At 42.2% G+C, this 22582-nt stretch overlaps 1 protein-coding gene across 5 annotated transcripts in view; it reads left to right on the top strand.

The window, feature by feature from the left end:
- The first annotated feature begins 6278 nt into the window (after positions 1 to 6278).
- Positions 6279 to 22582, top strand: part of Mtdh (metadherin) — a 54377-nt gene continuing 38073 nt past the window's right edge. For 4 of the 5 annotated variants that reach the window (XM_075961224.1, XM_075961223.1, XM_075961222.1 and 1 more), the window contains exon 1: positions 6311 to 6837. In XM_075961224.1, coding sequence (XP_075817339.1) covers positions 6460 to 6837 — 378 coding nt within the window. In that variant the 5' untranslated portion in view covers positions 6311 to 6459. Of the gene's footprint in view, positions 6838 to 22582 lie in introns of all 5 variants that reach the window. The other variant, XM_075961225.1, reaches the window with a different exon arrangement.

The raw sequence follows: 22582 nt of genomic DNA, 5'->3' as shown, positions 1-22582 counted from the left end.
AATGCTTTACCCGCTGAGCCACCTCCCAGCCCTATCTGTTTTTTGAGACAGGGTGCCATGTATCCCAGACTAGAAGGAAGCCACCCATATCCCTGCTCCTGAAGGATATGATTAGGTCAAGAATTGAGGGATATCTTAGTCTGCCACAAAATATTGAGGTCCTATGTATGTGAATATTTAATAGTCTCCGTATTCACATTGAGTTATATAAACTACTTTCTTAAATCTGTTCTGAGGCATTATGCTAGATACAGCATATAGAACGGTGGTAATCAAAAACAGGCACAGTTTCTGTCCTGTGGAAAATATAGTGGGCAGAGAGAAAATGATTGTATGAGTAAACAGGAAATTAGGCCAGGTGCGATAGTGCATACCTTTAATTCCAGGGCTTAAGGCAGGTGGAGTTCTGAGTTCAAAGCCACCTTTGTGTACATAGTAAGTTTCAAGTTGCCTGGGGCTAGCTATATAGTGAGACCATGTCACAAAAGAAATTTTACAACTTCAACCGAAAAATAAGAAATTTCGCAGTGCTGTGGAAATGTGCAAATAAATTGAGCTTCTGAGAGAAAAGTATTTTTTGAATGAGATATAAAAATTACATGGTAACTAACTAGAAGAAGCACAGGAAATGAATAACATGCATAAAGGAGAGCACCTACAAGGAGCTGGAACTATAGCATCTGAGGGCTGAGGAATGAAAAATTGAAACAAGGAAACCAAGACATGCTTCCCACTCTGCTCCCTCCTCTGAGGTTGACACTGATGTATGTATTCCGTTTTTTGTTTTTTTTTTTTTGGTCCTCATATTTACAAATTCTTCTCCATCCCCTGTTTTTCTCTTGCTACCAACAATCCTAACTCATCCTTCAAGTTGAAACCTAAACATGTTGCATTTAGTGTTTCTATACCCATCACATCCTCGGTGACACCAAACACTTCATCATCCCTGATAGAGGTTGGTCCTGTGGGGAGCAGGTTGTTAGTCAGTGCTCTTGAAGCCGATCTGTGGAAAGAGGATGAGGGAGTGGGTTTGGACAGTGAAATGCAGAACGGAGAGTTCTCAACCAGATCCGTGGAGAGCCTGGGAGATGAGAAAGTCCTTGGGTTTGTATCAAGCTGCAGCAAACAGACCAGAACTATATATTCCACCAGGCTAAGGAATCCTTGAAAGAAAGATGAGTTTGGCTGAGGAAGTTTCTCTCAGTGATTTCTCCAAAAGTACAAGTAAGGGCTGTCTCCTGTTGGGAGCTATGAACACCACCCCCCCAGATCCTGAATTTCTGGTAAACAACTTGTTATGTTTGCAGCTGCTCTGAGCACGAGACCCTCAGGAGTTCCTGATGACAGGGGAGTGGTTTCTGGTGGGTTTGGCTGGGGCATGGCTATCAGTTAAGGACCCCTATATAAGGTGCCCTGAAACACGATAAAGGGGGCATTCTTGGTTCAAGGATGATCTCTCTCTGTCTCTCTGTCTCCCCCCCCCCCAGAGCAGGTGGGCGTGGTGCGCTGCAGTCTTCTGCCATTATTCCATGTTAAGAAAATAGTTATTGGGGCTGGAGAGATGGCTCAGAGGTTAAGAGCATTGCCTGTTCTTCCAAAGGTCCTGAGTTCAATTCCCAGCAACCACATGGTGGCTCACAACCATCTGTAATGGGGTCTGGTGCCCTCTTCTGGCCTGCAGGCATACACACAGACAGAATATTGTATACATAATAAATAAATATTTTAAAAAAAAAGAAAATAGTTATTCTTAAACACAGACCTAAGGACCCACTGGTCACAGCTAGCCCTACATCAGTTCGAAGCTCAAATTAACTGTCGTCTACTGCCTGTTGTCCTCGCCTAGTTTCCAGGTTTTTGTTTCTTTCTTGTTTGTTTGTTTTTTGAGACAGGGTTTTTCTGTATAGCTCTGGCTATCCTGGAACTCACTGTGTAGACCAGGCTGGCCTTTAACTCACAGAGATCTGCCTACCTCTGCCTTCCTGGTGCTCAATAGGCAGAGTTTTGTTTCTTGTTTTGGGCTTGTTTTTGTTGTTTGTTTTATTTTTCTTTCAGTTTTGGGGGTATTTTGAGGACAGAGATCAGATATTTAAAAGCAAAGTGTTGGGATTTAATAAAAATCTGATAACTGAAAGATTGAATAAATGGTGGAAGGAGCTTGAGTCACCACAACCACAGAACCTTTTACTGAAATAGTCAGGCTATTGTTTGAAGGTTTCTTTTATTTTCAATCAGGTTTTTGTACCTGTATGAGCATATGCCAAGTGTGGGGCCTCCGCATGGAGGTCACAGGCATCAGAACTCCTGGAGCTGGAGTTAGAGTTAACTGTAGGTCACCTGCTATAGTTGCAGGCATCAAACTCAGGTCCCCTGGAGAAGCAATATGTGATCTTAACTGCTTAGAGTTCCTGCCACCCTTGTGTTCCCATTTGGTGGTGCCATTTGGATAGATTGCAGAATTTTTAGGAAAGGGGGCCTTGCAGGAGGAAGCCAGTCCAGGAGGGTAAGGCTTGAGAGTAACAGGCCTGCTTCTAGTCCTAGTCCCTATGCTTCTGGAACCAAGTTGTGAGAAACCCCAGCTGCACTCTCCTGCCACCATTAGCTCTGCATGCCTTCCCCAACATGGTGTGTAGCACCCTCTCAGACTAAGAGCCAAGAAAAAGCCTTCCTCCTTCTTCCTTGTGTGTGTGATATGTTTTTTTGCTTGTTTGTTTGAGACAAGGTCTCATTATGGCACTGGATGTCCTAGAACTCAGTCTTATGTAAACCAAGGTGGCCTCAAACTCACAGAGATCTGGCTGTCTCTGCCTCTCAAGTGGTGCAGCCACAGTGCCTATGGCAAAACACTAGTGAGGGATACAGAGACAGAGACATGAAATTGGGGGTACATGTTGAGAGGCCATGTGAAGGGAGTTAGAGGGAACTAACTGGTGAGTGGATTATGATCTTATTTCATTGTATACATGTATGAAATTCTTAAGAATAAAAATATTTTTAATTAAAAATATGCCAGTAAAATTGAGATTTTATATGCATACTCATTTTATGTAACAATATAATCTCATGTGCATATTTACTGTATAAACCTATAAAATATCGTCTCCATAATAAACAATAGTATGTTGAGAAATTTTGTTCTTCAGAATCATGGGTGGGAAAACACTTTGCTTGGAATTCACTTTTGTAGGGCCTGAGCTGAGTTTTTGCTTGTCTGGGAGGGAGTTAAATGAGAAACGTCGCCTGTGTATGTGTGTGTGTGTGTGTGTGTTTTCACACTTGGTAACGCCATTTAGCAAGGTTATGGAACTTTAGGCTGTGGAGCCCTGTTGGAAGAAGCAAGCCACTGGGGGAAGGTGTTGAGGGTTATAGCCATCCCTCTTCCAGTTCCCTCTCCTTACTTCTTGCTTGTGACTGAAGATGTGATCTCTTGTTTCCTGCTGTCCTGACTCTAGGCCCTCATCGACCCCAACCCTCTGGAACCAGAAGCCAAATAAATTCTTTCTCCCACAGTTTGCTTTTGGTCATAGTATTTTATCGCAGCAGTAAAAATTAAGTGTTTGAGTTTTTGTTTGAGATGGGGCTTGCCTGGAAGTCTGCTTCCTCCTACCCTAGTCGCCTGACCTCCCTTGTGTCTCTTTAATGCCCTCCCCAAACGTCTTGGTCCTATCCCACGTCCCTACGTAACCACTGATTTGCTGTCACTGCGGGTCAGTTTTCATTTTCTAATTATACAAATGGAACCACGCACCATGTACTTTTTGTCTGGCTCCTTTCATTCAGCATCAACAGGTACAGTCATGCTGCTGTGAGTTCAGAGTTCATTCCTTTATGACTGACAGGCCCTGGAATAGTCACTCAGAAAAAGCACTCCTCATTTCCAACTCAGAACTTCTCATTAAGGATTTCAGCACACTTTACACTTCATTTTATCTTGGTCATTCTCAAAGAATTAGGACTCTTTTATCTACTCAGACCAGAGCTAGTATTCCACACCGTGCGTGCGCTCTGTTTGCCCTTGAGTCTTCCAAAGTCCTGCTTCATTTAAATCTTAATCTAATCTTTGTGCTGTTGCAATTTATAAACCTAACTTTCTGGAAGTAAGTTATATCATCACAAGTTTTCTTAATTATCATAAATGCTCACAGCTACACTGAATAAATACCAGTAGGATGTGACCCCACTTTTTTTGTTTTTAACATATAAATGCATGGTGGGATAAAGATATTGTTCAGTAGGGGAGTGCTTGTCTACCATGCTGAAGGCTCTGGGTTCAATCCCCACCAAGACCACAAAAATAGTGCATAGAATAGATGTACATACACAAAGAGGAGAGAGGGAGATGGGATAATGAGTATGTCCCTGATACCAAATACAGGAAACGGGGGGGGGGGGGGACAAGACAATATGATCTTACTAAATCATATTTACTTGTGAGACTGCCAAAGGGACTAGCATGCTCACCTTAATTACTGTAATCATTTAATTCATAATGAAAGACCCCCAGTGCTGGGGAGACTCTCACTCAAGTCTCGGGATAACACGACCCCCCCCAAGGAGAGACCGTCCTTGCTGCAATCACACAAGGCTTTAATGCTGAGATGAGACGGGAACCAGTGCACTGGGGCCGAGACTCATAACCCACGCAGGGGAAGAGTTCGACCCCGAGTGACCCGGAGAAGGAGTTTTTAAGGGAAGAAACCACAGCCCAGTAATCCAAAAGGGTCATAGAAAATTCCGAAAATCCAGTGACAGTCACAAGGGGGCAACTCTTGGCCCCTCGGGACCACTCCCAAGGTCATAATCAGCTAGTTCCTAAAACAGTAATGATAATCACAAGGGGGAAAATCCCTGTTTCCCAAGATTATTCTCAAGATTACAATCTAACTTTATCTTCAGCTAGTTCCTGAAACACAGTCACTGAACCAGCTAATCCTAGATTTTTGATTCTTCTCTTCCTGCTGGGGGGGGGGGGGCTGGATTTATTCAGGTCTTTCAATAAATCCATAGGAGATAATCTAGAATGATCAGTAGAACGTCTACCCTTGTGTCTGGAACCAACACAAATATGCGGGATTATAGATCTCATTCCAAAAATATAAAGGGGATTTGTTTAAAAATTTTAGAGTTCATACACACCCCATACTTAGGTTATGGCCTTTATAATTCAGTCCATAATTATAAGCCTGCAGAAAACTCTAAGAGTGGCTTCTTACAAAACTCCACCCATTAATCAGAATACTCATTACAACACTGACGCAAAGTAGGTCAAAATACATTAATAGAATTTTAGTTTGTATTTACCTCAGTTGCTTACATGCTAATTATCATTTAATGAGAGACACTGTTCCCTTTTAGCAAAATCAAAACTTAAATCCTAAGGAAGCCCCCAAGTATTTTTATAATTAAGAACTGAAGAAGCGCCTCATTTATTTATTTTTGGTTGCCTGCATATGCTCTGCAAGCCCGCTCCATCACTGAGCGACATTCCCCAGCCCACCTAATTTCCTTTTAATGCTACATTCAACTGTCGGGCAACTCACGGAACTCTTTGTGTTTTATGAAAGCTTAAAATAATATGCCACAAGGAAGCTTCCTCTGCATATAAATACAACCTAATGCACTTCGTCTCAATATTTCCTATTAAGGCGACAAATTAGTAGGAAAATAATAGTGCCGCCCACGGGCTTGCCAGACTTTTTAATTCTGGAGTCTGACAACAGGCAGTAGGAGTGAATGAGCCAACGGACGCACACGTTGGCAACTGTTAAATGCTAGTCCGCCCCGAAAGAAACACTCAATTTTGAGTTACACGTGCCGCGGCCTCAGACTCCGTGGTGCCCCCTCTGGAAGCATCCAACCGACCGGTGACCTTAGGGAGAAAAAGCCGCTCAACTCTGCAGGAAAGCGCGGGGAAAGCCTGCTCACACGCCGGAGTCCCTCCCCGCTCCCAGAGCAGCAGGGCTCCGGCTGTCAGGCCTTCCGCTCCCGCTTCCCCAGCTCCGCAGCACCGCACGCAGCCCGCCGCACGCTGCGAAAGGGAAACCCGAGACCGGCGATCGGATGGCCCCGCCCACCGCGCCCACGTGACCCGCGTCCCGCCCACCGCGCCCACGTGACCCTCGCCGGCCTCCGCGCGCGGCGTGTATCGCGGCCGGAGCCGCCATTGTTCCGCCGGGGGAGGACGGCGGGGCCTGGCGCTGGCGCCCCGACGCCGCTTAGCGGCCGCCTCTGGAGACACTCTGTCCCCGCCGCCTCCTGTCCTCCTGGCGGCGGCGGCGGCGTGAGGCCGGCTGCGGGGACCGGGAGCCCCTCGGCCCTCCCCGACCCCCGCTCGGGCGTGCGGGACGGCCGCGATGCGCTCGGCCTGAGGTGTCGCGGCCCCCGTCGCCTCCCACGACTCCTCGAGCGGCGTCCGTGCGCCCCGGCGTCATCCCGCGAGTCTGTGTGACGGGAGGGAAGATGGCTGCACGGAGCTGGCAGGACGAGCTGGCCCAGCAGGCCGAGGAGGGCTCTGCCCGGCTGCGGGAGTTGCTGTCGGCCGGCCTCGGTTTCCTGCGCACCGAACTGGGCCTCGACCTGGGGCTGGAGCCGAAGCGGTACCCGGGTTGGGTGATCCTGGTGGGCACCGGCGCGCTCGGGCTGCTGCTGCTCTTCCTGCTCGGCTACGGCTGGGCCGCGGCTTGCGCCGGCGCCCGCAAGAAGCGGAGGAGCCCGCCCCGCAAGCGGGAGGAGACGTCCGCGTCAGCCCCGGCCCCCGAAGACCCAGCCCAGCTGAAGACTCTCAGAAGCGACGAGCAGAAGAAGAAGAACCGGAAGAAGCCGCCAGAAAAGCCCAAAGTGAGTAAGGGGCGAGGAGCCGGGTGGGCAGTGGAGGCCGGAGCGGTGAAGTGAGAGCGGTGGACGAAGTGATGGGAGGCGAACACGGTCCTGGAGGAGGAGGTGATAGTCAGAAAGTTTAAGAACCTGTAGGGAAGTCGAGTTTCCTGGATGGAAATCAACTCCAGAGTTAGGAATAAAAGTGCCCAAACTTAGAGCCATCGTCTGGGGATCGTCCGCCCCTGCTGCATCCCCTTCCTGGAGGCCTGCAGAAGTAGCTGCCTGTGGAGGTTAATGGGACCTTAGGGTGACGTTGGGAAGTTCTGGAAAGACTGCCTGGGAGAGAGATGCCTATCTCCAGTCACGTTGAGACCTGAGACCGTAGCTAGTGGAGAATAGACGGTGACCTAAAAAACTCCGACTTAAAGAGGATTAAAAATGTCCAGGTCTAGACACACTTCCATCTTAGTTGAAAATGTTAAAGGGAAATGGTTGCCCTGTCTCGGTGAATGTGGTCAGTGGGGTATCTGGCACAGGACTTGGGCACGAGGGAGCTGACTATCTAATGTTCCTGTTTTTTATTTTGGGCCCCTGAGCAAAAGTTAAGGCAAGTTCAGCAGAGTAGTCTGTAGTCCGGTTCACAGTGTGGAGGGGGTTTTTTTTGTTTTGTTTTTGCTTTTATTAAAGTAAAATGGGGTGACGTGACAGATTAGAAAGCTGAAGCGGGGAGAGGGTTTCAAATCCCAGTTTGCCGGACCACGTGTGGAAATGCGAAAAAGGTATCCCGTTTTTATCAGGCCTTGTTCTTTTACTTCTGTATTCTGTATTACCATTTCTCCGTAATACATTTAATTTTTATATTTATATTTTGGGGGAGATCTTGTGCCATGGCACGCATGTGGAAGTCAGGAGAACTTGTTAGGAGTCGTTTCTCTCCTTCCACCACGTGGGTCCTGCCCAGGGATTGTACTCAAATAGTCAGGCTTGGTGGCAAGTTTCTATCCCACTCGACTGTTTTACATTTTAGGGGGAGGTGAGGTTTGAGCCTGGGTTTTTCTGTGTAACAGCCTTGTAGACCAGGCTGGCCTTGAACTCAGAGATCCGCTTACCTCTGCCTCCTGAATACTAGGATTAAACTCGGATGCCACCATGCACAACTGGTTTTACATATTTTTAAAAGACTTTATACAGTTGAGAATATAAAAGATGTGCAACATTAGAAATATCTGTTAGTCGAGTTTAAGGGTGCATACCTTTAATCTCACTCACCACAAGAGGGGGCGGACCTCTGACTTTGAGGCCAGCCTGATCTACAGAAAGGAACCCTCTGTCCAAAAAGAATGAATGAAATACCTCCTATTTTTGTATCATCTCTTAACTTTTAGAACAATGCAGTAAGCCAGTACCAGGTTCTTACTATGTAGAGATGTGCTCTGGTATGTTTGAGCTATACAGGTGTGCACATAGGCGTTAAAGTCAGTCGTGGTGGCTGTTGTGGGAGACAGATTCATAGTGTAGTCATGGATCCATAGTTGCTAAGTAGCAGTATGAACACATGTTGGTGTAATTTGGAGGGTGGAGACTAATTCCAGTTTGAGAAATTTAGGAAAGTTATTTCAGGAAGCTGAGTTTCACTTCAAAAAAGAATATTGTTAGTAACAGTACAAAAAAGAAGACTGACAGCTCATATCATAAACATTCATATTTTTCTTGATGAGTTGAAAGATATGATAGGAAACTTCTTTAAAAAGTATCAATGTGATGTCTAGCCGTAGTGACGCATGTTTTTAATCCCAGCACTCTAGAGGCAGAGGCAGAGGCAGAGGCAGAGGCAGGCGGATCTCTGTGAGTTCGAGACCAGCCTGGTCTACAAGAGCTAGTTCCAGGACAGGCTCCAAAGCTACAGAGCAACCCTGTCTCGAAAAAACAAACAAAAAGTATCAATGTAATACTTAAGTACAGAGAAGAGAAAACAGCCCAAGTTGCATATGCATAATTAAAAGTTCTGTAGACAGCATCAAGGGTTAAGTAATGTTCTGATGAAAGTAGAACAGTTGGCATCACAGTAAAGGTGATCTTGAAACAAACCACATACATTAAGGCCTGTGTGGATTGTGGCAAGTTGTGAAAATTTTAAAGCCTCTTTAGAGCATTTAGAATTTGAGGCGGATTTGAGTCTAGAGACAGGTGCTCCAGGAGTCCATTTGAAGTGCATCATGACACCAGGTGACTCACTTCACTGTGAAAAACGGACATCACACTTAGGATTTGGCCCATCCTTCTTTTTATTTGTGTTAAGGAAGGGGAAATGGATAATAAATAAGTCTTTGAGAGCTGGAATTGAGACTGGATCGTTGAATGTGAATTGGGTGAAATGAGTAGCTTTATCTGCCAAATAATAAAAATATATTGAAGAAGTTATACCCTTAAAACTTTTTACTGTAATTCAGAAATATGTTTTACATTCCAGCACAGGCACAAACTCACTTTTTTTTTTTAAAGCAATTCATGACCCACAAAATTGGCTTTCTGCTTGATTATAAGGCCCCATCCCCCATTAGAAAAATACTGCTTTTCAAGGCTAAGTATTAACTCCATTATTTCCTGTTTATTATATTCCTTGTACTGTGCTATGTTTTTACTTAGGGGAGAAAAAAACAAACAGGGCCTAGATACAAGTTGAAAGCAAGAAAAGTAAATGGTTTATATCTTACTATGAAGGGGACACAAAAGTAAAAAGCTCAGTGTCTCTTCAAGGAGCTTTATGCTCCTTGCGGAAGATCTCTACGTGGTCCGCTCCTCGTGTGTGCTGTACTTTCACGGATTAAACCAACTAAAGATCAAAACTTCATTTTTAGGGACTGGTGATGTTGCTAAGTTGGTGGAGTGCTTGCTTGGCATGCATGACTCCCTGGATTTGATGGCCAGCACTGGCTGCATAAACTGGAGTCTTGGTGTACGCCTGTAATCCCAATATTCCAAGTAGAGACGGGAGAATTAGACTTTCAAGGTCATCCCCTACAGTTATGAGCTTAAGGTCATCCTAAGATGCATGAAACACCTCTACCCTCCGAAAAAAGCAATCGTTTTTAAAAACTACAGCTGTACTAAATTGGGTACAGACTTTTTCCTTGTTGTTATTCCCTAACCTATACATAACAACTGTATACATAATGTTTACTTTGGACTAAGTATAATTAAAGATGATTTTAAGTGTATGGGCATGAATGCGGGTGATAAAATCTCTCCCCAGTGAATACTGAAGGATTTTTATCAATATATTAACAATATAGTCCCACTGTGGTCCCAGGGAGCATCAAATGCAACAGTGGTTGCTTGTAAAGTTAAGAGTTTGAATTGAATTAGTGGAAAAGTTGAGAGATGGCAAAAGCTGGAGAAAAACAGTCAGCTTGGGAGGAATAGGGAGTCCTAAATTTGAGTTAAGCATTTAACCTAATCTGTTTGACTTATTTTGTGTCTAAATTGAAGATTTTAGCTAAAACACTGAAGAGGTCTCCTTCCTGGTATTTGCAGTAGAGTCAGTTTGAATGCTCCTTACAACTTGTAGATTCCTGAGCCATAGCTCAGACCTTTAAAGTTCAAGCTTTAGAACTGGATCCAGGGAATCTGCTTTCTTGTACTTGACTGTTACCCAAGCTGACTCCTGGACTCCTACTTCAGCCCAAGTTTATGGCACTGCAGGTGTACCCCACTGCTTGCCTTTTTAAATTTGTATTCATGACAGGCGGATTAATTTGAAAATCACTCTCTGGAATAGAGCTATGGAGTTTATACTATAAGAACTTTTTTTTTTTATTTACTGGCTGTCCTGCCTCAAATTCTGAGGTCCCTCTGCTTCTGGAGACCGGGATTAAAAGTGTATGGCGCTATACCCAGCTGACCTTATTTTCCAAGCTAGTTAGAGTAGCATCTGTGAGGTTAAGGCTAGCCTGGGCTACATACTGAGATCCAGGCCATGGACTGTGGTGTGAGACAAAAGCAATATTTTTCTAGCCAGGCAATGGTAGTGCACCTGTAATCCTAGGATGCAAGCAGAGGTGTGAGGATCTTGAAATTGAGGTCAGCCTCAGCTTTAAAGCAAGACTGTCCAAAAAAAATCTTTTTTTAGTTGAGTTACTTATTCAGGTGGATTCAATGATGTAAACTACTAGTGTCTATGAATGAGCATTCTATATTTTAGGATATTTTGCCTACATATAATTTTGCTTTTATTGTTTCATTCCATTATTTAGTTTACTCCTAAATCATGCAACCCCTATTTTTAATATGTGTATATCTGTATATGTGTGTGTTTATGGCATGTGTGTATACATATATATGCATACACACACTCATACCATGTTTTGTGAGCATGTGCATGTGTATACATGCATGGGTGTAGATGACAAAATCAGTGTTGGCTATCTTCCTCAATCAATCTCTTCTTTCTGTCTTAAACATTTATTATTGAGTATTTTACCTGCACATGTGTGTACACATGCATGCCTGGTGCCCATTAAAGCCAGAAGAGGGCAGGGTGGTGGATCCCTTGGAACTGAAGTTACAGCCACCATATTGGGTACTGGGAATTGAACCCCATTGGAAGAGGAGTTCCTTCAGCCCCCTTTTTTGTTTTTTTTTCCTTCTAAACTGTTCCTTCAGCCCCCCTTTTTTCTTACTTTTTCTTAATTTTATTTTAATTTTTGTACAATATATTTTGTTTACATTCCTTGCCCTTTCTAAATCTCTCAGGTTCTCCCTACCACCCTCCCCACCCAACTTCATATTCTTTCTCATTGTCTGTACTCTCAATAACAAAATAAGCAAGTATGGTGGTGGTGCACAACCTTATTCCCAGCACTCGGGAGGCAGACAGATCTCTTGATCTCAGGTCCAACCTGGTTTACAGAGTGAGTTCCAGGACAGCCAGGTCTACACAGAAAAACTGTCACAAAAGAAAAAACAAAGAACAAAACAACACCACTAAGACACACACATACATACATACCGAAACAAAAGGTGCACAAAAAGCCACAAGTCTGTTTTGTGTTGGCATGGGGCCTGCCCTGGAGTGTAGTTGATATACCTGGTAACTCTCCATTGGAGAAAATCTTTGTTTCCTAATATATTACTTTTTTCTTATTCTTTGAAAATACCATATATGTTACAATGTATTTTGATTATACCCATACCCACTCCTCTCAAACTCAGCATCATCTCCTCTAAAATGCCCCCAACTTCACATATGCTTTCTTTTTTTTGGGTGGGGGGAAGAGATAGGGTTTCTCTGTGTAGCTTTGGTGTCTGTTCTGGAACTCCCTGTGTAAACTACGCCGGCCTTGAACTCGGAGATCCTCCTGCCTCTGCCCCAAGCCCTACCTTTATACACAAGGGTGTGGTGCCATCCCATCCACCTTAATTTATGCAGTCTACCAGTAGTCACACCCCAAAGAAAAGTGACTCCTCCCAGCTGCGGTCACTGCCAGGTGTACTCCTTAACTAAGAAGGGTTCCTGTGAGTTTCTGCCCCATCCATGAGGGGCTTTTAACTGTCTTGATCTTGGCAGCTGTCACAGCTCTCTCATGAGTGTAGTTGCCATGTTGTGTCCAAAAGATGGCATTTCTCAGCAGTCATCCTCATCCTCCAACTCTTGCATTCTTCTCATCTTCCACAGTGTTCTCTGAGACTTAAGGGGCTGATACAAATGTACTTTTTGGAACTGAACATTCCCATTATTTTAATTGCTTATGAGTCCCTTTGTTAACTGCTTCCCACTGTAGAAAACTTCTGACCAAGGCTGAGCAGCACTAATCTATGGGCATAAACATAAATTTTTAGAAAGGCAGTTTTGAAAACAGTAGTAGCTAGCCCCCAGTGCCCCCATGCTACCAAGGTTTTGACTAAATTGTCTTACTGATTTTGTGTTTTGATTTTCTTTGTTGCTTTGTTTTTAAGAGAGCGAAAAAAGAAGAAAAAACATGAGTTGGGTGGGTAGGGAGGTGGGGAGGACCTGGGTCTCCAGCCAAGGACTTGGAACCAGGTTTATAGTACCAAGCATGAATTCTCCCCAGTTGTTACCCCATAACAATCTTTCCACTGGGGCACTAATTGGCACATATTGCCTGGTAGGTGGGTATTGTTGCATGAAGGGTACATTGCTAGGTAAGATTTCCCAGGAGCCTACACAGCACCTTCCACATCATGAAAAGCTAGTCAGTAGGGGAGGAAATTTCCCAGTCAGTTCCAGAGTGATTTCTTTATGTCTGTCTACCAGGGTGAACATACCTGATACTGTCTGGTTTCTCCATGTTCTACAACCAGTGTTCCACCTTGTTTTTTTGAAAGTTTCTCACTGAACCGGGAGCTTATCAGTTAGCTAAACTTGGCCAGCGAGCTTCAGGTATCCCTGCCTGTCCGCACCCCGGTGTAGAAGTTACAGATACAAGTGGCTGTTGTAAGAGTACTATAGAACTGAACTAAGGTCCTCATGCCTTTTTGGCTGGTACTTCAATTGAACCATCTCCCCAGTACCCCAAGATTTGTTTTTAAAACTTTGTTTTTACTTGTAGAGTGGCTATATTAAGCCTTTTGAGTATTTTTAAACCTATATATTTTTAATATATCAGTTCGATTTTTTTTATCCTCTTAAAAAATTCTAGCTTTTAGGTCAAATTGGAGGTGCTCCATCTCTAAACCTTAGAGGAGGAGTGGGCACTTTTCACTTGATGGCTTTTTTCTTTTCTTCATTCTTTTTCTCTTCTATTGGCATTTAAAAAAAAATTATTCCTTTATATTATAGTTTTCCATGATGCTCCAGGTCAGTTTAGGTTTTAAATTTGATCATTTAAGCTGAGTAATAATTCAAGAGGATGTATGATCTTAGGTGAACGGTCTTTGTTGTTTGTTGCTTTGGGTTTCAGTTAGAAGCACATAAGAAAACTCATTTTAGGGCTGGAGAGATGGCTCAGAGGTTAAGAGCACTGACTGCTCTTCCAGAGGTCCTGAGTTCAATTCCCAGCAACCACATGGTGGCTTACAGCCATCTATAATGAGACCTGGTGCCCCCTCTGGCTTGCAGGCACACTTGGAAGGAATGCTGTACACATAATATAATAAATAAATAAATATTTTAAAAAAAGAAAACTCATTTTAGTGATGTTATTTCTATGTATTATTGTAGAAATGTTCATAAAGATTTGCTGTAGTGTAAATTTGAATATCGCTAAGTGAGTAAAACAGTGTTTTATCTTGTATAACCTTGCACAGTGCTTGGTATTTAAAATAACAAGATTGAATACATAATTCAGTAAAGATATTCCAGTAAGTCTTTATACAACTTATTTTTTATTCTTTATACCAGGTGAATAGCTACACAAGCCCATCTTTTTATTTTTGCAGTGGGAGATGTCTGTCTTGTCTAACTTTACTTTTGTAAGCTTCATTCTTTGACTTGCAATAAACTGCTGTGGTAGGCTGTGTCTTTTGTAGTCATTGTTTCTATTTCAGGTTTTCATGATAGGCGCTACTACTGTTACTACCTTTTGCTTACACTTTTTAAAACAATGTCCTGATTGTCCTGATTTGATGTCTTTGTTGCCAGCTTTTCTATCTACTCATGCTAGTTGAGTCTTCTGAAGCCAGTTGCAATCGTGTGACTTTAATTTTCACATCTTTTTGTGTTTTTTATATAACACATGGTGATCCATGATACGGCACTAAAGCCTCTTGGTGATCTAATTCTGCCTTAGGTTTGTATCTCAGCATTCATCAAAAACAAGAAATAATTATGTTTTGCTAAATTTCTGTATCTATTTTTAAATCTGTTAAAGGACCTTTTCTTTTTGCCAGTCTTTTGCTAAGACCATGGCTTACTGTATATAGCCTAGGAGCCCGCTTTGGCCTCTGTATGCTGGGGTCACAAGTTTGTATTACTATGTTTAGCTTCTTTCTGTTGTTTTTAGCTATCCTTCAAAGTCCATCTTCTTGGGAAAATGCAAGTATAGATTCCTGTAAGTCTCTGATCAACAAATCTTCACCATTTAGTACATGCATCACCTTGCTTTGAGTGTATTATGTTTAAAGAGTTTATTTAGTGTAGTTAATTCATTAACATTGAACTCATGGCTGATGGTACTGGCGTTTATATCTAATGAAGTTTGCCTATATAAAGTTCAATTGCGACCTTTTGTAAATCACTTGTGAATGCTAGACAGCACTTCAGCTCGATGGTTGGGGGCTATTTTAAACAGTGAAATCACTAACAAAAGGCCAAAAGTGCAAAATAAGGTGTTTAAAATAGACCTTAAAAGGACACTGTCTCTAACGATGAGAACTGTAATCGGAGGTTGTGCTTTTGTTTCCTGGCTGTCCAAACCCAAATAATCACACAAAAAACTATATTAAGTACAGCACTGTTTTGGTCAATGGCTTGGGTGCATTCCTATCTAACTCTCATATCTTAAATTAACCCATTTATATTAGTCTGTTTATCGCCACTAGGCTGTGGCTTACTGGTAAGTTTCTCGCATTTTTCTCCTTCAGCAGCTACGTAGCATCTCCCTGACACTGCTCTCTTTCCTCCTATCTCTGCTTGGATTTCCCACCTTGCAATATTCTGCCCTGCCATAGGCCAAAGCAGCTTCTTTATTAACAAATGGTAATACAACATATTCACAGCATAAAAAGGGGAAATCCCACATCAGAGAACTGAAATACAAGGCAGAATATTACATTGACCATTGCTAAGAGTGTGCCTGTAGAGCAACTCAAACTTTGTGCAGAGATCACTCATGACCTCAGACTGCATGACTGCCAGCGTACCTCAGGTACTGATTCTGTAGCTGCAGTTCTTGTGAGTGGGCAAGATCTCCAGTGCAGGACTTAGGACCAACTTTGTGTCAAAGTCTGTACTGTCTCCTATTGAAGCCCGTGTGTATTTTCAAGCATTAGCGTCTCCAAAGGAGAACTCAGTTTCTTGCCCTCTCCTAGCTTTTCCTGTTTCTGTAAAATACAAATCACCATCCATTTAGCTATTCAAACTAAGTCTTGACAATAATCCTTAAAATCTGGGCATTCTAATCCCTGGGGCTGGGGTGGCAAGAGATTCAGAAGTTTGAAGCCAGTCTGTGCTTCCTGATAATTTACCTGATGGAAACAAACAAAAATCATCTGAGCCATCAGTTTACAAAAAGTCTTTTGGGACTGCAACATTTAAGATCACAGTTGTAGCAGTAGTCTCCCATTGGCTACTTCCAGTAATTTCTTAACACCTTAGTAAGGAATCTTTGTTTAGGTTTTTTTGTTTGTTTGTTTTTAGGTTTGATATTTTTATTTTTTTAGATTATTTTATGTATTGAGTGTTTGCCTGTATGTATGACTGTACCACATGCATGCTTGGTGCCCAGGGAGGTCAGAAGAGGGAGTCAACCCCCCTGGAATTGGAGTTATGGATAGTTGGAAACTACTGTATGGTTGCTGAGAATTGAACCCTGGTCCTCTGCAAGAGCAGTAAATGCTCTTAAACTCGGTGGTTCTCAACCTATTGGTTGCAACCCTTTGGGGGTCAAATGACCCTTCCACAGGGGTCACCTAAGACTATTGTAAAACAGATATTTACATTATGGTTTATAAAAGTAGCAAAGTTATGGTTATGATGTAGCAATGAAAATAATTTTATCATGGTTGGGGATCACCACAACATGAGGAACTGTATTAAAGTCACAACATTAGGAAGGTTGCTGAACCATCTTTCCAGCCATGTTTTTTGAGATGGTCTTTCTCTAATGGTAACCCGGACTCACCTCTAACTCAGGAGCTTCCTGTCTCAGCATCAGTGTGATTTGGGTGCTCTGACTCTTGAGCACTGTGCATCATGCTTAGCTACTCATAATAAATCGCCATCCTGCCGCCAACCAGCACTTCGTAGTTTTGTACTCAGAATCAAAACCTCCTTCCATGGCCTGCATCTCCCAGCACTTGCTTCCTCCTATTTGCTACACTGGTGGTTTTGTTGTTGTCTGATTTGGTTTGGTTCTTCAGAAGTGTTTTCATAGTTCATTTTCTTTACATGAACAAATGTTAAAGCTTGTAGAAAAGTCTTTTTCCAATAGTCTTATCAATCTTTAGATCTTACCTTAAAAATCACCTTAGATAGCCATGGTGGCTGATGTCTGTGATTCCAGCATTTAGACAGTAGATGCAGGATTAGTAAGTAGTTAAAGGCAGGCCTTGGCTCCATAGCAAGTTTAAAGCCAATTGGGTTGACATGTGCCAAAAAATGAAAATCACCTCAGAAAATTTTTTGGTCAATGTATTTGAAATCCTCATCCCCTCTCTCTTAAAACGCACTGTTTCCTTTTAATGGTCACCAGCATGTGTCCTGCTCATATACTTTCCGAAGGTCTTTTCCGAGATTAGATTCGAATATTAGAGTGGAGTGCAGGGCAGTGGCAAACCCTGCCTGACATGAGAGACTTTGTTAATTGTTGCTAAATGAAGTGCCTAAAATAATGAGTTTATTTGGGTAATTTTTACTGAGCTAAATAAATATATATTTTAATATATTCCCAGTAGAACTGTGATTGTTCTTGGTTTTATTTTATCTTGTTAGTGGATTTGCTGGTGCTCGTAAGTAAATTCGGATGGGGCAAGATTCAGTACCCGGCACCTACTTGGTAACTCACAATCATTTGTAATTCCAGGTCCAGGGGATCTTCTTCCTTCTTCTGGCCTCCAAAGACGCGTGAGAACACACAGTACACATATATTCAAACAGGCTTATACACAGACACACACACATAAAAATAAAATTTTGTCATTGACACATAGGATTTCTATTTTTCTTTTTGATACATACTAAGGATTGAACCCAAATCTCAGGTGTGCTAGGGAAGTGCTCTACCACTGTTACAACTTTCTCTTTACTTTAAAGTCTCTATTCCTCTAGCTTTAATTTGTTAAAAGACTAGTATTCTGGGGCTGCAGAGATGGCTTAGCAGTTAAAAAAAGACCCAAGTTCACTTCCCAGCACATACCATAGGATGATTCACAAATGCCTTCAACTCCAGCTCCATAGGGATCAGTGCCTCAGGCCTCCATGGGTCCTCCACATGCTTACATGTACCCATACACAGACACAAACATTTTAAAAGATAAAAATCTTTCTAAAGAAATAATAATGGCTTAAGTGGCACATGTTTAAAAAGAAAATACTTCTGGTTTGATGAAGAGCCTTGAGATTAAGTGACATACTTGAGGTCATAGGCCAGAGGAGTTTTCACAAGCAAGCAGTGTCCTAATTTGCAGTCTAGTAAGGTCATCTTGTTTCTACTGTATACCTCTGATTTCCATGGAATCTTCTAGGTTATTAAATTACATTCATAGAACAAACCCAACTTCCCTGATTGTTACATTTTTATTGCTTTAGTTTTAGAATTAGAAGTTTTTACTGAAAAAAATAACCTTTTTAAAAAAATTTTACTGATTTTTATTGAGCTCTACATTTTTCTCTGCTCCCCTCCCCGTCCGCCTCTCCCAAGGTCCCCATGCTTCCAATATACTCAGGAGATCTTTTTGGATTTTTTGAGACAGGGTTTCTCCGTAGCTTTTGATTCCTGTCCTAGAACTAGCTCTTGTAGACCAGGCTGGCCTCGAACTCACAGAGATCCGCCTACCTCTGCCTACCGAGTGCTGGGATTAAAGGCGTGCGCCGCCACCACCCAGCTACTCAGGACATCTTGTCTGAAAAAAAATAACTTTATTGCTGTAAAGGGACCGCATGACCATGGCAGCTCTCATAAGGGAAAACATTTAATTTGGGCAGGCTTACGGTTCAGAGTTTTAGTCCATAATCGTCATGGTGGATGGCTGCAGGCAGACACGGTGCTAGAGAAGGAGCTAAAAGTTCTAAATCTTCATACTCAGACATCAGGAAGTTAACTGAACACACTTTCTCCAACAAGGCCACACCTAGTAGTGCCACTCCCTGTGGCCCAAGTTAAAATACGGGAGTCAGTGGGGGCCATACCTATTCAAGCCATCACAAAAAGGCCCCACAATTTTGGGTCCATTTTCATACTGCCAGAGGCCTAGGATAAAAAGATTGTCAATAGCTATGTTCTTCTTAGATACCAAGAACAAATAAACCCTATGAACACTTGTATTTGTTCTACTTTAACATTATCGATCATTGTTCTACTTCGTGAGTGTAAGAATGACTTGGAAATATTTTTAAGTTGTTATTCGAGCAAAATAGAAGGTTCTAAGTTTGATGTGTTACCTGATGAGTTTTTCCATTTCCTGTTTGTCCAACTCTACTAATAATTTCAAAACTGATGTACAGAGTGCTAGCTAAACTTCTAGAAGGCATCATCAGGATCCAGGCAGGAGGAAGCACATGGACATACATATCTGCTGTGTCTACTGTGTTCCTTATCTCAGTTCTCATTGGATGTCAGACTGCAAATGGTACTTGTATTTTATTTTTCAGAAATCATACATCGTATAATTTAACTATGTGACAGGCATTACCTTCCCATCTGTCCTTAGCACCCATGATACAGTTCATCGGGAGATAGTTTGGAATCCCTGAAGAGTTGGACTTTGGGATCTTCTTCACCACTAATTGAAATGGCTTAGACTGGATGGCAAGATTTGCAAATTGTATTATAGATTATATTTATGAAGTTGTTCAATTGGTTGTGAAAAGTTTTTAAAATTAGAGTTGGAATTTTGTTGTAGGAGGCTGCTTGTTCATCCTGTCTGCCTACACTCCCGAAATAACTACACAGAAACTGTATTAATTAAATCATTGCTTGGCCTATTAGCTCTAACTTCTTATTGGCTAGCTTTTACATCTTAATTTATCTCATTGCCTTTATTTTATATTTCACCAAGAGGTTCGTGACCTACCAGCAAGGTTCCAGCATATCTGTCTCTGGAGGCAGCTCCATGGCTTCTCTCTGACTCTGCCTCCTTTCTCCCAGTATTCAGTTTAGTTTTCCCTGCCTACGTAAGTTCTGCCCTATTTTCTTTATTCACCAATGGTATTCACATCATACAGAGGAGAATCCCACATCAGAGTTTAAAATTAATAGGTGGATTACTATGTCTCAGACTGCAGTGTGTGTTTATCAGGCTGGGAAAGTAGAAGTCTTTTTCTAAATTCCTAAGAAATTATCTGAAATTTGGATCAGATTTTTTACAACCAAAAGTCTTACCCGGTGTCAGATCATGTATGTAAAACCTCTAGTAGGTTCTAGGTACAGAACTCAGAAATTACTAATTACTATAAGGATACATACAGTCTAACCTCTGCTAAAGATGATATCTCCTTTGAATTTTCATGATACTTTGCCTTTTATCAGTGCATCCGTGTATTTAAGACTTGTGCATGTTCCAGTATAGTGATATTTTATTTATGTTTTAATAAATAGAGATCAGAGGGTAAAACTAAGCCACTAGAGGCCAGGCAGTGTGGCATCACATACCTTTAATCCCAGGATTTGTAAGACAGAGGCAGATGTTGAAGGCCACCCTGGGCCACACAAGATCAGTACAGAAACAGATCCAGGTGATGGTGATGGCTCACACCTTTAATCCCAGCACTAGAACGGATTATAAAATGGGAGGAAATAGAGGCTCGGGGTTCAGTCTGTAGTCAGTCACTCAGCCTTGATAAAGGTAAAATTTCTCAAGTGGCTTGGCTGTTTTGCTTTTCTGATCTTCAGCTTAAACCCCAGTATCTGTCTCTGGGTTTTTATTATTTGTTCAACATTTCATACAACTTTAACGTAAGTAAAAATTAAAAATCTAGTGAAGTAGAAGTAGAAACCTGTTCGGTTGACACAAATTTGTAGTTTCAATCTTGGTCTCACTGTTTGCCTTCAAACTACATTGTGTGTGTGTGTGTGTGTGTGTGTGTGTGTGAGAGAGAGAGAGAGAGAGAGAGAGAGAGAGAGAGAGAGAGAGAGAGAGAGAGAGAGAGTTAAAAATGTAAGTATACATGTGTGGTCAACATTGAATTCCTTCTTTTTTTCAAGGTTTGTTTGTTTGGTTGGTTGGTTTTTTGTTTTTGTTTTTGTTTTTGTGTTTTTTTTTTTTTTTTTTTTTGGTTTTTTCGAGACAGGGTTTCTCTGTGGCTTTGGAGCCTGTCCTGGAACTAGTTCTGTATACCAGGCTGGTCTCGAACTCACAGAGATCCGCCTGCTTCTGCCTCCCAAATGCTGGGATTAAAGGCGTGTGCCACCATCGCCTGGCCATTGTTTGGGGTTTTTTATTGTTTGTTTTTGGAGGCAGGTTTCTTACTGATTCTGGAGCCCATCATTTGAATTGACTGAATGGTCAATGAGCTCCAGGGATCCCTCTGTTCCATATACCAAACTGTCAGCCCTGCCATTATGGTTGTAGGATTATAGACACATATGCCTAGCTTTTATATAAATGCTGTTGACCTGAACACAGGTCCTTATTCTTACACTACAGCCACCTCACAGACTGAACCATCTCCCCAGCCAGGAAACACGTGTTCTTTGGGTGATGGTGTTGGTTTTGGTTGGTTGCTTTTGGTTTTTGTTTATTTGTTTTTTAAGAGGGGAGGGTGTCTCTGTGTACCTCTGGCTATCCTGGAACTTACTAGGAATAATGGTATGCATTACCATGCCCAGCTGAAACCTTTGTTCTTAAAAGAGAAAATAATTCTTTAATCCCAGCACTTGAGAGGCAGAGGCAGGAAGATCTCTGAGAGTTTGAGGCCAATCTGCTCTACAGAGTAAGTTCCAGGAGAGCCAGGATGTTAAACAGAGAAACCTCGTTCAAAAAATGAAAGAAAGAAGAAAAGAAAGAAAAAGGAGCCAGGCGATGGTGGCGCACGCCTTTAATCCCAGCACTCGGGAGGCAGAGGCAGGCGGATCTCTGTGAGTTCGAGACCAGCCTGGTATACAGAGCTAGTTCCAGGACAGGCTCCAAAGCCACAGAGAAACCCTGTCTTGAAAACCAAAAAAAAAGGGGGGGGGGGAGAAAAAGGAGATCAAACTGGTAGTGCATCCTTGAAACCCTACACCTCAAAAGATGGGCGAGAACATAGCAAAATTTCACCTCAAAACCAAAAAGCAAGAATTAAGAGAACTAGCATATGACAATAGCAAGTAAGACAGATCAGAAAGGAAAACCAGCCAGTTCTGAGTACCTGATGTAGAAGTCCCTAAATCTACTTTGCCTTCTGAGGTTTCTTACCTTTCTATGCACTTAACCAAAGAACAGTCAAAACAGCACAGATGAAAGAAAACCAGATCAAGAGTGAGGAAATCTGCTTTTGGCTTTCACTGTCCTATTTTTAACAGGTTGCTTAAGATTCAGCAGATTAAATGTTGATTAATTAGACATTTATTCAGCTAAGAAGACAGCTTTTGTTTTGACTTCCTGCTACAAATCTTTGGAAAACTTACAAATTGGGTTTTAAATTGTAAATGATCTCTTTCCAGCCTCATTTGCCTGATATTTTTAAAGACTTATTTTTAATTTAATGTGTATGAGTGTTTTGCACACATTCGTGCAAATCCACTGTTTGTATGCGTGTCTGTCTGTCTGGTGGCCATGGAGGACAGGAGACCATATCAGATCAGATTGGAGTTATAGTTGTAAGCCACCGTGTGGGTAATGAAAACCAAACCTCAGTTCTTTGCAAGAGCAGCAAATGTTCAATTACTGAGCCATCTCTCCAGCTCCTGCTTGATTTTTGATGTTTCAAAATCAAACCTTGTGTAACCTT

The sequence above is a fragment of the Microtus pennsylvanicus genome, chromosome 2, assembly GCF_037038515.1.
Source record: "Microtus pennsylvanicus isolate mMicPen1 chromosome 2, mMicPen1.hap1, whole genome shotgun sequence".
Lineage (NCBI taxonomy): Eukaryota > Metazoa > Chordata > Mammalia > Rodentia > Cricetidae > Microtus > Microtus pennsylvanicus.
The sequence above is the reverse complement of the archived record's forward strand: the minus strand, read 5'-3'. Positions and strand labels throughout refer to the sequence as shown.